The sequence below is a fragment of the Micropterus dolomieu genome, linkage group LG22 (genome assembly GCF_021292245.1).
Source record: "Micropterus dolomieu isolate WLL.071019.BEF.003 ecotype Adirondacks linkage group LG22, ASM2129224v1, whole genome shotgun sequence".
Classification (NCBI taxonomy): domain Eukaryota; kingdom Metazoa; phylum Chordata; class Actinopteri; order Centrarchiformes; family Centrarchidae; genus Micropterus; species Micropterus dolomieu.
Window position 1 is genome coordinate 3,301,641 of NC_060171.1, and position 13,355 is coordinate 3,314,995.

The following is a 13,355-nucleotide window of genomic DNA, read 5'->3' on the forward strand; positions in this document are numbered from 1 at the left end:
ATTGAGCAATTGGATCTTCTGAACATCTGGTTTAATTCATTTCTTGGCTGTTATTTATTTTATTTTTAGCTTCGCAGTTTCAAAAAGTCAAGTTTAAGCCTTACCATGTGAGAAAAATGTATATTGTAGAACTTCTAAAGGGGGTAAATTTGGGTCTGTCTGTTCTGAGAAGTCACTGTAGAAATTTTTAAACAAAAATATAACTTTTTAAAAACAATATTAAAGAAAACCAAAAAGCTAAAATTGGATTAAATGACTCATTAAGAGATCACTTCACCTGATTTGGACCTTTAATATTCAAAGTAATTTAAAGATGATGAACTTTATTTAATGATATTCCAGTGTAGGATTGTTTTAAATTAACCCTACACCTGATATGGTCGTAAACCGCCGAGTCGAGACATCCAATCCTGACAGTCCCAGTTTAGTTCAGACGACGTCGCTGCTCTTCAGCTGTGGCCTCGGCTCACGTTACGGCACAAATATTCGTGTCTATCCATCTCCATCAGAGCAGCAGAACATGCTGATCTCACAGAATCTCAAACTGACATCCTGATCTGAACCACTACGGCGTTGATCAGAGGTCAAAAAGACTCAAATGTTTTCTCCCGTCTATGTGTTCTTATGTGTGTCTTCATGCAGGGTGTGAACCGCAAAAACCGCCAAGATGTCTGAGTAAGTCTGAACAACATTAACTCTGACTGGAAAAGTGGAAAATAATTAAGATTAATAATCAGAAATTAGGATAGAAATCAGCCTTATTTCAAGATACTAACTCCAAATATACTCAGTACTTTAAACAAGCAAAACTGCATTGGACAAATAGCAAATAATCTTTCATCAAGATGGATATTTTCATTGTAAATATTAATGGACTTGTTGGTTTATGATAGGAAAAAGATGACTTCCAGCCGCAGGCATCACCTGAAGGTAAACCAACCACTTGTTTGTATTTAATTATAGACCTACTTCTTACAGCCCTGGATAAAAAAAGGTTTTCCTGAAAATATTAGCTTGAAAATACTCAGTGAAAACCATCAAAAGGGACATTTGCTTACGAGAAATTTCGCTGTGGTTTGTCCTGCAGAGCCTGATCCTTGGAATCGCTCAGACCTGGCTCGAACAGGAGACAAAGGACATCGCAGCGGCTAAGGCGGCCTACTTGGCCGAACACTGTCCCGCCCCGGACCTGAACGGAGACCTGATGGTGAGAGGAGCATCCACAAACTGCTAAAAAACGTAATAAAAAGATAAAGATACGGCCGCCGTTTTGGATGAACTTTCAATAATCACACAGGCAGAAAGTCCAGTTTCTAAGACACTTTGACGTGTGAACTTTAATGCAGCTACACCTACTTTAAACCTGTTGGGGGCAGCCAGCTATTTGCCCCTATTTCCAGGAAAAACACCGAAAATAACCAAAATGAATTAGGAATAACTCCTCAACCATTTGGCCTAGATGCATAATTCTGGTCTCCTCTGAAATGTCAGAAGTTCAGGAAAATAAATCCACTGCAAATTAACATGTTTATTTTACAATTACAGACTAAATGGAGATGCAATAACTAAAAAATAGGATATTTTCATTGTCTCCTGGTAAAAAAAAAAAAGGTATATTTTTATGCAGTAAACCATCAAAACCATCATACTGTTATAATGCATCTGAATATGTTTAATACCCCTGGAATGCAATTGTAACTGTAAATTTGATGAAAATAAAGTAAAATACAACAGTTATCATCCAATATTTTCAAAATATACCAGGCGAATGTCCATATTTTGGCAGTATTTACTGTTTAAATGTTGACTTTTATTGGGATTTATCTTTAAAACACTATTTAAGTCTGTACAACCATGTTCCAAATAATATAACACTAAATATACATATTGCTAAAAACAGTGAATATTCATCAACACTCCTGTCACCCATGCTTTACAGGCCTGTAGCATGAGAACAGAATATCGCTGTTGCGTTTAGCCACCAAGATGCTTATTCTTGAAATTGACCATATATGTAACGTGAGAACCGTGTGTGTTTGCGTGTCAATAGGAATGCTGCAAGAAGCTCCACGCCCTCATCGACAAGATCGACGAGGAGCGGTACGACATCGAGGCCAAAGTTCAGAAGGCAGACAAAGAGGTAAACGCCGTCTGACAGAATCACGACACGAAGGACCTTCTTAGGGACAGTAAGCTAAAATGAAAAGCTTTTGCTTCTCATAGATTCAAGATCTGAACATCAAAGTGGTGGATCTGAGAGGTGTGAAGAAACCCGCTCTGAAGAAAGTACGTATGTCTGCTGACTCCATGCTGAAAGCTCTGCTGGGCTCCAAGCACACGGTCAACATGGACCTGAGGTCCAACCTGAAGCAGGTGAAGAAGGAGGTGAAAGAGGAGGTGAGTTTACAGGATTTTTACAACTTCTATCATTTTTATCCTCACAGGAAGGGAGATTGTCTTGGGAATGAATCTTAATTACTGCTGTAGAAAAGTTATTGTTATGTTTTTTCAAAAGGAGGACATTTAGATTTCATATTGACAAATATCGTGTGCATAGCTTAATGTTTGATTAGATGTTGTAGAATCCCGCTGAGATTAAGTTTGAGGCATTTTAATTGCAGTTTTAATCTGCACACGCCGTCACTGCCTTTTGCCATACTTGTCAATGTGAGCACACGTAATTAATTGCACTCTAAATAGCAAGTGTAAATATGGAAGGGCGCAGGAACTCTGTACTGCGTTTAGTCCATGTAGCCTTGTCAGATTTAACTGGGAATCCAAAATGGTTTCGCATTCTATCAATGTCTAACACCAAAACCACAAAACGGGCCAAAGTCAGCCAACATCCTGGTCTCACAAATCGAACATAGTAGGCCTTAACATCGAAAAGTATGAAAAACAAGCTGTTATTTGTTTTTGTGTAAGATTAATAAATTATTTTCAATAATCATTTTCATTTTTCATGTTTAAAAATGTTCGTCCAAACTCAAGTTCCTACTTTCTGAAAGTCCAGTTCAGAAATAATATGAGTAAACAAAACAAATGTTAGAACTGACTTAGCTTCAGTGGATTTAGTTTTGGATGACTACAAACTAAGCGTACAGCACGCGTCCTTATTATGGTTGAAATATTGGATCAAACTCAAATACTAATTGGAAAAGGGCAAAAACACATTTATACATCAGTCAGTATGCTGATGCAGTGATGTTAGACAATTAAACCTGTGTAATTAATGATGGTATTTGTGAAACCTACTGTGCTTGTCCCAGATACATTACTGACATCGTAGGCGCAAGAGCTCTGATCTGCTCGGGTCTTGACCTTGTCCACACAGTAATCGCACACATTTGATTTTATCTTAAAAAACAAGAACCCGCCAGCAGGGAAAGAAACAGACATGTATATTTCCATTATTCCATGCAGAGTAAAATCTAATATACATGTTATCTCAGCCAGTAATGTTGCTGATTTAGATGGAAGCTTGGTGCGTGCTTGGTGTTTAAGGGAGAGCAGGGTACAGTTTGTCCGAAGTTACGTCATTCGGCTGCATTATTCTCTACAGTATAACAATACTTTTTTTAACACTTGTCAGTAATGGTTTTAGATTTAGATCAGATGTCATTTCGGATGATATGTCAGCCTTGTGAGTGCAGGTATCAGCCGATGGCGACAATCTCAAAATGGCATGTCTCGGCCGACTCAATAATAAATACCTGCTGGCTCTTAAACATTGCCCCAGCTTTAAATCCCAAATCAAAGGGCTTTACATACAGATACCAGATCAGATAAGTTGGTTCTCCGCTCCAGTCCAAAGCTCCCTGAGTAGGCAGCTCTCTCTCACTCACTGTTAAATAAGCGTTTGTGTTTTCTGCTCCGCAGCCTACAGAAGCGGTGGGCGACTGGCGTAAGAACATTGAGGACAAGGCTGACAGGAAGAAGATGTTCGAGACTTCCTAAACGCGTCGCTGCTGTTTGTCTTTCTGTTTATATGAACTCCACGTGTCTTATATGTGTTGGCTGAACCAGACGGTGAAGTCGCACAGGGCTGAACAGCATGTTAGCATGTCTGAACAGTGTCACTCTGTAGGATATTTAAGGTGTTTGAGGATTTGTCTTGTTGTTTTTGTTGTTGTTGTTGTTGTTGTTTGTCTGGAGGGAGGTGGAGGAGTGTGGAGAGTTTCTGCAGGTTCACACATCAACAACAAAGTCTTAAACTCCACACATGAAGGGAAACATTCACACAAACTGAACCATGTTGAAAATAAACAATAAAATTAAATGTGGAAGAAAACAAGTGTGGACTTGTTTCTTGGTGTCTTTATTTGCCTCCTCATCCATTTAAAGAACCATGGACATAATTTCAGAAACAAGCAAACTCATAGAAGTGTTTACCCAAATTTTTGGTCATGTAAAACAATATTGTGAATGTATAACTTGCCTCTCCTAAACCCCGTTTCAAAGCCTTCAACAGGATTAACATTCTGGTGAGAAAATACTGGATTGTTTTATTTATTCACTATTATTTCACCTAAAATCAGTGCAATTTGTCTGACTTTTTTGTCTAAAAACTATTTCCAGAAACAAAATTAATTTGATCTTGCTGGATATAGTTTTAAAAAACTACAACAATTATGTTCTGAATTTAATCTGAAACTGACAAACTGACCTGACCTGTGACACTTCAGAGATAATAGTAATAATAATAGCTTTTTTTATATAGCACTTTTCTATACAGGTAGCAAAGTGTTTTACGCCAGTCATTGTGAAACATAGACAAGTTGCATAAAAATCAGCATCACACACAGGGGTGTGCAACAAATAATAAAAATAAAATAATAAAAAAATTCATGGGTATGATGCTGCTATCAATTTGAAATAAGTCTCAAGTATTACTCTTATTAATATTTTGTACTTTTAATAGTAACATTACATGATGAAAAGCTAGATCAGTATCCAGTTTTGTTTGCAGTGCTAAAGTTTGATGGTGTATCTGAGTCAAGAATAAGAATATGGATCATTGCCTATATACAGAATATACAGGTGCAAATGATATTTTACATGTTATTTAATTTATTTCAGTTTATATATGTACTGTAAGTACGAATTCATGGACTGGGTGAAGTGAATTAAATTTTGTGAGACGCTGTTGCATCATGATCCTTCTGACGGATTAACAAGATATTTAAATTAAATATACATTAATTAAACATTTGTGGAAAATACTTTCAGAATGTCCTTACAACATCGTAAATCTCATCCTGACAGCACCACGTGACTTTGCATCACGTTAAAAATTGTAGTCCTCAGTAAAACGACACTGGAGACATGACCACAGTTTTAAGTGCTGCTCTTGTTTGAAAGCTGCATTGAACGCGTATATACGTGTACGACTGCTTTTATTTTCAGCAAACTTAACGTGTTAATATTGGTACGAACATAAAAAGATTCAACAACTAAGACATAAACTGAAGAAAGTTTCACAGACATATAAGTAACAGTAATGGAAAAATGTTTCCCTGAACAAAATCAAAATTAACAGTATCTGGTGTGGCCCTGTGGTCCGGTGCTGTTATCACACGTGGTCTGCCACTGCGAGGACGATCAGCTGTCCTTCCTGTCTCCCTGTAGTGCTTTCTTGGGCATCTCACAGTATGGACATTGCAATTTATTGCCCTGGCAACAGCGGCAGTCCTCACGCCTCCTTGCAGCATGCTTAAGGCACGTTCACGCCTTTTTATATACAGTCTATGGTTCACGTAGATGAGCAGGGGCCCTGGGCATCTTTCTTTTGGTGTTTTTCAGAGTCAGTAGAGAGGTCTCTTTAGCGTTCTAAGTTTTTATAATATTATCCGTGCGCTGTTAGTGTCTCAGCGACTATTCCACGTATGGATGTTCATTTATTGTTTAGGCTATGGTTCATTATTAAATGGGCATGAAAAGACTCGTTTACACCCTTTACAATAAAGAAGTTACTTGGATTATAAGAATTACTTTAAAATACAATGTCCTGAGTTGCTGATTTTATTTTGAGGATGCTAGAGAAGCTGTCTGAATCCGGTCCAAACCTTCCTGCCACAACAAATCAGTAAAGACAAATGAGAAAAGGAAACTCTATGAATTATTAAAGGAGATCATCTAAAAAGTTCTCTCAAGTGACGAGATCACGACTCCTAATAGGCACTGGTTAAATTTCCATCATTTTCTAAATGAACATCACGCTGTATTGAAGAAGACTTTGAACCCATGATTGAGATCATACAATTATTACTAAACTCTTTACTGAGGTAATAAATTAAGTCAGAAGTTGGGAGTTGCCCCCTTCAGGTTAAAGGAACAGTGGCTCCACTTTTTGAACTTGGAGGTTCCTGCTCGCATCACATGACTTGCCATAGAGTCTGAATCTTAACCTTTTATATTTCTTCTGTTTAAGCTCTTGCCCTGATGGTGGCACTAAAGGCAAAGGTCAGAGAGTTTCCAAAAATCATTCGGAGGCATCCTACGGTGTGATCACAGTGTTTGGTAAAACTAAATTAACAAGGTGTTGTTCAAACTGGAGAAACAAACATTTTAGTGCCATTAAATGACGTCTCACTGGGTGTGAAGGAAGGTGATCAATGATCCACACTCCCAAAACGTTCCCACAGTGATTCAACACATTGCTGCTTCCAGACTCACACACACACTGATGCTCTCACACTCCTTGTATGGTGCTCAGAGCTCTGCCTCCGGCCTGCTGGGGGCCCGAGGCTCAGGGGCCTCTAAAGTTTCCTCAGCAGCTAACTTTATCCTGTTGGCCTCTAGGGGAATGTGAGGAGACGCCTTAAGAGTTATATTTGGATCATGTGACTTCACCAAGACTCCCTTTAAAAACCGTCTGCTGGGCTCAGTCTTATCTACTGTGGGTTTATAATAGTGTTTAGCAGTTTTCTTATTTTACAGTGAAAAGTATTTACAGATTTCAAAAAAGTATCCTGTACAATTTTTCTAAAGCGTGTTCAGGAACATGACGTTTTGTCCCAACTTGTCACATGCGGGCGCTTGGTGAAGACCCCTCAGTCATAACTTGCGAGTGAGAACGGGTTGCACGTAACGTCTTGGCAGCCGTCATGGTAATCTTCTGACTGTCCGAAACGATTGGCCCAAAATGTGTCATTCAAACTACGATATGCATCAAATACCTGCCCCAAGAAACATATAAGCCATTCAGACTTTTCTGTCCAGGCATTGATATCTTAAAGGACTTTTACTGCTCCCAAAGCCGTGAGTTAATAGGACAAAACACATCCAGGTTTTTTTTCTCTAGTGTACAAACAACAGCCAAACTTCATCTGTGGCAAAGAGATCATGGGAAACCAGGGTGATATTTATATACAATTTTAAATCACAAGAAAAACACAAATGTTTGAGCTAAGTTTGGATTTGATTCTCAATTCCATGGTTTTTCATTCTTGCTACTTAATTTGGTGCTAAATTGCATTTAATTAATGATAATTGGTTTTAATTAGCTGTAAAAAGCTATCTGTAAAAACTGAGCAGCCCTGAGGAGCAGGGATTTTCAAAAAAGTCACACTTAATGACTAAATTAAAACAATAAGCCACAAGGCGCCGTGGTTTGCAGTGATTTTAGAACAGCTAATTGGGGTTGGATTGTAATCAAGGTCCGGAGCAATCCTTTTTATAATGGTTTGGCCAAGCAAGTTAATTTGTATAGCACATTTCAACAACAAGAACATGACAGTAAACATTAAAGCATCATAGGAAAACATAAAAACACATTTAAATACAACTTAAAAGGAGTTGAATACAAAAAAGAAAAAAACAGTGCAAGGTAAAAGCCTAAAATTAGATTTAAGTTATCTGGGAGTTTGTTCCAGATATTTGATGCATAAAATGCTTCTTTGTGTTAAGTTTAGACTCTGGGGACAGAAAGCAGACCTGTCCCCAGATGACTTGAGAGGTCTGGATGGTTCATAACGAAGCAGGAGATCAGAAATTTATTTTGGCCCTAAACCATTCAGTGCTTTTTAAACCAACAGAAGTATTTTAAAAGTTTTTCCAGCTGAGACATAAGTCCTTTAATCCCTGAAATATTATCAGGTGATTGTAGGCTGTCTTTGTAAGACAATATTGTAGTTAAAAGTCAGGAGAGTCCATGACTTCACCAATATTTCTAGCTTGGTTTGTGGTTTTTAACATTGCTGATTGAAGCTGCTTACTTGTAATCTCCAAAAACAATGACTTTAGTTCCATCTTTGTTTTAATGAACTCAAACAAACTGATGACTTAGAAAAAAACATTTACTTTCCTGTTTAGTCAACATGCTCATGCCACACAGAGAGAGCTACAGGCCCACACCCACCTTGGGTCTCAGAGAGGTCAGAGTTCAGAGGGGTGTCCCCTTTGACCAACATATTACTCAGGAAACTGATACTTGTTATTTCTGGACTGAAGTGACTGGAGGATTTTGTGCTGGTTGTCAGTTTAAATCATCTAAAACTAACTAAAATAAAAGGACAAAAACTGAATATTTGACACCAGTCTGGAGCTTTTCAGGGCAGAAAACAGCATGTAGGTTGCAGAGAGGTCAACAAATGGTGAATACAGAAGATGCTAAAACTCACAATAATACAAACAACAAGAATAAAAGTCATCTGTTCAGATGCTCAGAGCTGAAACTGACCTCAGATCAGCTGTCAGAGGTTGTCCTGCCGACGGGAATGAAGGTTCAGGGTCAGTAGGGGGCGTGTTTGTTCTGTTTTTCTGTTCTGAACAGCAACACAGCGCTCTGAAGTATCTCAAGGGCGTCACTATGTTGAAAAGTGGTGAGGACATTAGATGGTGGCTTAGATTGGGGGTGTGAAGAGACACTTAGCTTGTGAGACGTCACAATACGCGATATTAAGGTTACGAGACGAAAAGATCCTTAAAGAGTGTTTTAAAGTTATCCTCAATGCTGAAAGTTTCTGCACCATTTTATGGTGGAAATGTTTTTATTTATGTAAAAGGAAACACAACATTCAGGTAGGACGTGACATTTCAAACTATATAAATATAACAGAATCTAAGTCAGTGCAGCACTCAGGCGTTAGTTTCAGATCTGTTTCTCCTGTAGATCAACTTTTCTTATGTAATATCATCCCTGCTGAGGCAACACATGTGTAGGCATGATTTAGTTTTCCCTCCTCTTTTGTCATGTTCACAGGGAGAGAACGGAAAACTTGGCCAAAAACAAACTGTGTCAAGAAGTTGTTCACATTATTGGGTTATTTTATAATCAGTAGCTTGTCTTTTTTTGGACAATGCGCATTTGTTTCTTCTATATTTTAAATGCATTGCATGTTTTCAGAATGTTTTTTGAACAAATTATGCTTTAAAAGTGGTGGGGACATAATCAGCCATTTCAAAAAGTGGTGGGGACATGTCTCCAGCGTCCCCAGTGTAAATGACTCCTATGGCTAAAGAAAGGATGTGAGTGTTGCCTGACTGTATACAGGAACTTATATTTGTGTCTCTGACTTTCTCTCAGCTGTGTGTCTCTGTATGTGTTCATGTTTTCTTTCCTTATTCTATTTGTTTTGTTATTTTGGGACGATAGGAGGGTAAAAGTGAGGACTGGAACGGACAGTTTTGTATCTGCAGACACATGGAGAATGAAATGAAAATTAATGAGAGGGAAAACCTCATAGGGTTAGACCATTTATTGGACATAATGTATAATACTGTATTATATCTGGTCACTTTGCTGGTTTCTTCACAGTTTTAAGACTATTTCATGTGTTCTTAAGTCGAAATATGGAATCGACATGGACGCTACTACAAAGATGTGTTGGATTAGGATTATCAGAGCACATAATCAACACGCAGACATCTAGTTCACTCTACATGGGCAGCAAACTAACCGTTATAACCATATAACAAATTACATGTTTGCAAAATATGTATATATCAGTATATATGACAGTATATATATGTCAGTTCATAAGTACCTAATAATATGTAAAGAACACGTACGTTCTGTGTACTTCTTTATGCCCAATGCACACTTTATTTCTCTTTTTTCAATAAAGATTTAAAGAGGAAAAAAGATTCTGATTAGTCCAACACCACCTGAATAAACCCCTCAGCCCACCTTTTCCAAGCATGCAGGAGATGTTTGCTCTTGCAGTCGGCTCTTGTGCTAAACATTACGTGTGGGCCCCCATTTGTCCAAATTTGTCTTCTTTTCTTACTTCTAATAAACCGGTCGACTACTGCTAACATTACTTGTTCTTGTTCTTCGTACATATTCAATGTAGTGAAGAAACACACTCTGTAGAGTTGAGTCTGTTTGGGCTACTGTAGAAACAGGGCGACTGTAAGTGTAGATAGAAATGGCTCATTCTGAAGTAATGAAAACATAACGGTTCATTATATAAGGTCTTTATACACCACTGTTATGGATATTATATTGCATTTCTAAATGTTACACACTGAACCTTTAAATAAAAGTACTAATACCACACTGTAAAAAGTAAAAGTCATCAATATTGAAAATGTTACTTTAAGTAAATGTAAGTTAAGTATAATCAGGAAAATGTATTTAATACTTTTAGTATGAAAAGTAAAAAGTACTGAATGAGGAAAAATGTCCCTGTGACTGGTTTACTTTTATACATTATACTATCATAGTATTATTATTATTATTACTCATGCATTAATGTAAAAGCAGATTTTACTGTTGCAGCTGGTTGAGGTGGAGCTTTTTAATCGTTTTATATAAAGCTACTAATTAATTACTGTTTTCATTATTGATTAATCTGCTGAATATTTTCTCCATTAATTGAAAATTCTGAAGCTGGGGAGGGATACTGACAGGTCGACGTGGTGTCACAATCAGAGTCAGCTTCATTGTCTCCACTGTCAAGTAGGTTTACACATACAAGGAATTTGCTTTGGTATTTTGGTGCATAACAATAAAAGTATGTATGAAATATAAGAAATATAAACAGCATAAATATTAAAAAGTGACTTGTTAGTTAATCACAGGGTGGCCACGTCCTAAAGCATCCCCTGATTCATCGGCTATTTTCCTCTAAATGTGGCCATAATTTATTAAATGAACATCATGCTGTGTTGAAGAAGACTTGAAACTAGCTATTAACTCATTAGGAAAGTATTTACTGAGGTAATAAATCAGGTGAGAAGCAGGGTCATTAGGTCATTAACTCCAATGCAGTCTGTCTTCTTTTTGTATCCAATGGAGAACCTCATGCTGGCCGAAAGAATGCAGGTTTAGGCACTGTGACTTGGTTTCACACTTGGTTTCCCAGATGATGGGAGAAGACCTGATGTATATTATCAGAGTATTGCTGCTTGAGGTTGTGAGCTGCGTATTACAACACAGGATGAGCCGGGGCTAGCTGGTTATGCTAACTTCTAACTAACAGGTATCACTGCAATCAAGCGGGAAGCTTCCCATAAACCTGCATTCTATTGAATGGCCAGCAGGGGGCGACACGTCTGGTTGCAAAAAGACGTCCGGCTCCAGTAGAAATACAAAATGACCCTACTTCTCAGCTGATTTATTACCTCAGTAAACACTTTCATAATGACTTTATGGTCTCAGTCGCTAGTTTCAAGTCGTCTTCAATACAAAATGATGTTCATTTAAAATGTAAATGCTCCGTACTTGTATAGCGCCTTTCTAGTCTTTTCGACCACTCAAAGCGCTTTTACACTACATCTGCATTCACCAGTCATACACATTCATACACTGAGCCTAAGTGCTCAAACGGAAACTAACATTCACACTCATTCATACACTGGCGGAACAGCCGCCAGGAGCAATTCGGGGTTCAGTATCTTGCCCAAGGACACTTCGACACGCAACCAGGGGGAGCCAGGGATTGAACCCCATTTATTTTAAAATAGACCATAAAGCAAAGAAGTATGTTTCAGGGTGGGATTATCTGTGATTGACAAGTTGTTACCATGGTGTCCTGTCAATCGGGGCTAGAGTGACTCGTACCCACGGCACTGTGTAAATTTAATCAGCACCGTTGAAAAAGCTTATCAAGAGTCGGCTGTTCACTTTCTCTGGTGAGTACATTTAGTTTAAAAACTGGTGTTCGCTAGACAACGTTATCAGCCCTGTTAAAATGACAGTTAAGAATTACAGATACACCTAGCTAAGCAAGCTAACTAGCTCCACAAACGGCCATTAGCTCCACCGCCTCGTCCAAATACGGCCAAACTCGAGGCTTCAAAACGGGAGTCCACAAACCAACGGGTGACGTCACGATGACTTAGCCCACTTCTTATATACAGTCTATGACTGCAGTACAATACTTAGACGCCTTTAACACGAGGTCAGAGCTGTTACTTCTTCACATTCTTTTGATAAGGTTAGTTAATTTTTTTACACTTTGCATCTTTATCTTGATCAATCCTAAATTGTTGTTTATTGTATTTTTCCTACCTTATGGAAATGTTGACTCAGAGGGACCCATACCTGTGCAGAAACATGAGAGGTTTATGTGTAGCACTTCTTAGTCACATGAGGGGAACAGCTGTAGAGTAAAACGTTGAAGCTGCCCATTTGGGGGAAATTATTTATTGGAAAGTTTGGCCACTAGCTGCAGAACAAGTGACTAGTTTTTGGTGCAGGTCCAGACGTCTTTAAAAAGGATTTATTAGGATGTTGTTAATCATTCTCACCTTTTTTAGAAACTATACTTGAATTGGAAAAACCGAGCTGTCGTTCAAATCCCTCAATTTCTAATATAATAATAATAATATTTTAATTACAAATGTAGATGGTTGTGTAGGTATGAACTTTAGTATTGTTTTCATTTGTTTCATTTTCATTGTCCAAAGCCCTATGTCTACCCTCTCTAACTTACATCCACCTTTTTATATTGACCTTTCTTTATTTCCTGCGTGGTGAAAGTCGCTCTGGTCATTTTCCATCTCCTCACTCTGCTGAATCAGATATATGGCTCTGCAGCCGGCTCCCTGCAGACCTCATGACTGTAACCCAAGCAGATCCTAATAACTGACCCAGGCTGTAAAGTCATTGAGGGGTTATTATGTCCAGCCTGCCAGAGTTCATCGTAAAAGTTCAAGGAGTGCCATTACATTTAGTGCCTGCTCAAAATCTCATTAACCTTCCCCTGTTTGAGTCCCATATGGTTTCACTTTCATCACACCGGAGCACGCAGGAGGGGGAGGCAGCGGGTCTTTCTTTCTTCCCCTCTGGCTGAAGGAGAGTCACACTGCCTCTCTGCACGCTTGTCATCTCTGGATGGATGGTGATTTATTTCTTTTTGAATTTGGCCTTCCACCAGGCCAGGCCTCTGCAGTCCAAGCTGCAAGCT

At 38.4% G+C, this 13,355-nt stretch overlaps 1 protein-coding gene across 1 annotated transcript; it reads left to right on the plus strand.

Annotated features, from left to right (window-relative positions):
- The first annotated feature begins 592 nt into the window (after positions 1 to 592).
- On the plus strand, positions 593 to 4,291 carry LOC123961952 (troponin I, fast skeletal muscle-like). The gene is made up of 6 exons (XM_046037786.1): positions 593 to 675; positions 894 to 930; positions 1,088 to 1,207; positions 2,051 to 2,140; positions 2,224 to 2,397; positions 3,880 to 4,291. The coding sequence occupies exons 1-6, from the start codon at positions 668 to 670 to the stop codon at positions 3,955 to 3,957; spliced, it is 507 nt and encodes a 168-aa protein (XP_045893742.1). The 5' UTR covers positions 593 to 667; the 3' UTR covers positions 3,958 to 4,291.
- The last annotated feature ends 9,064 nt before the right edge of the window (positions 4,292 to 13,355 follow it).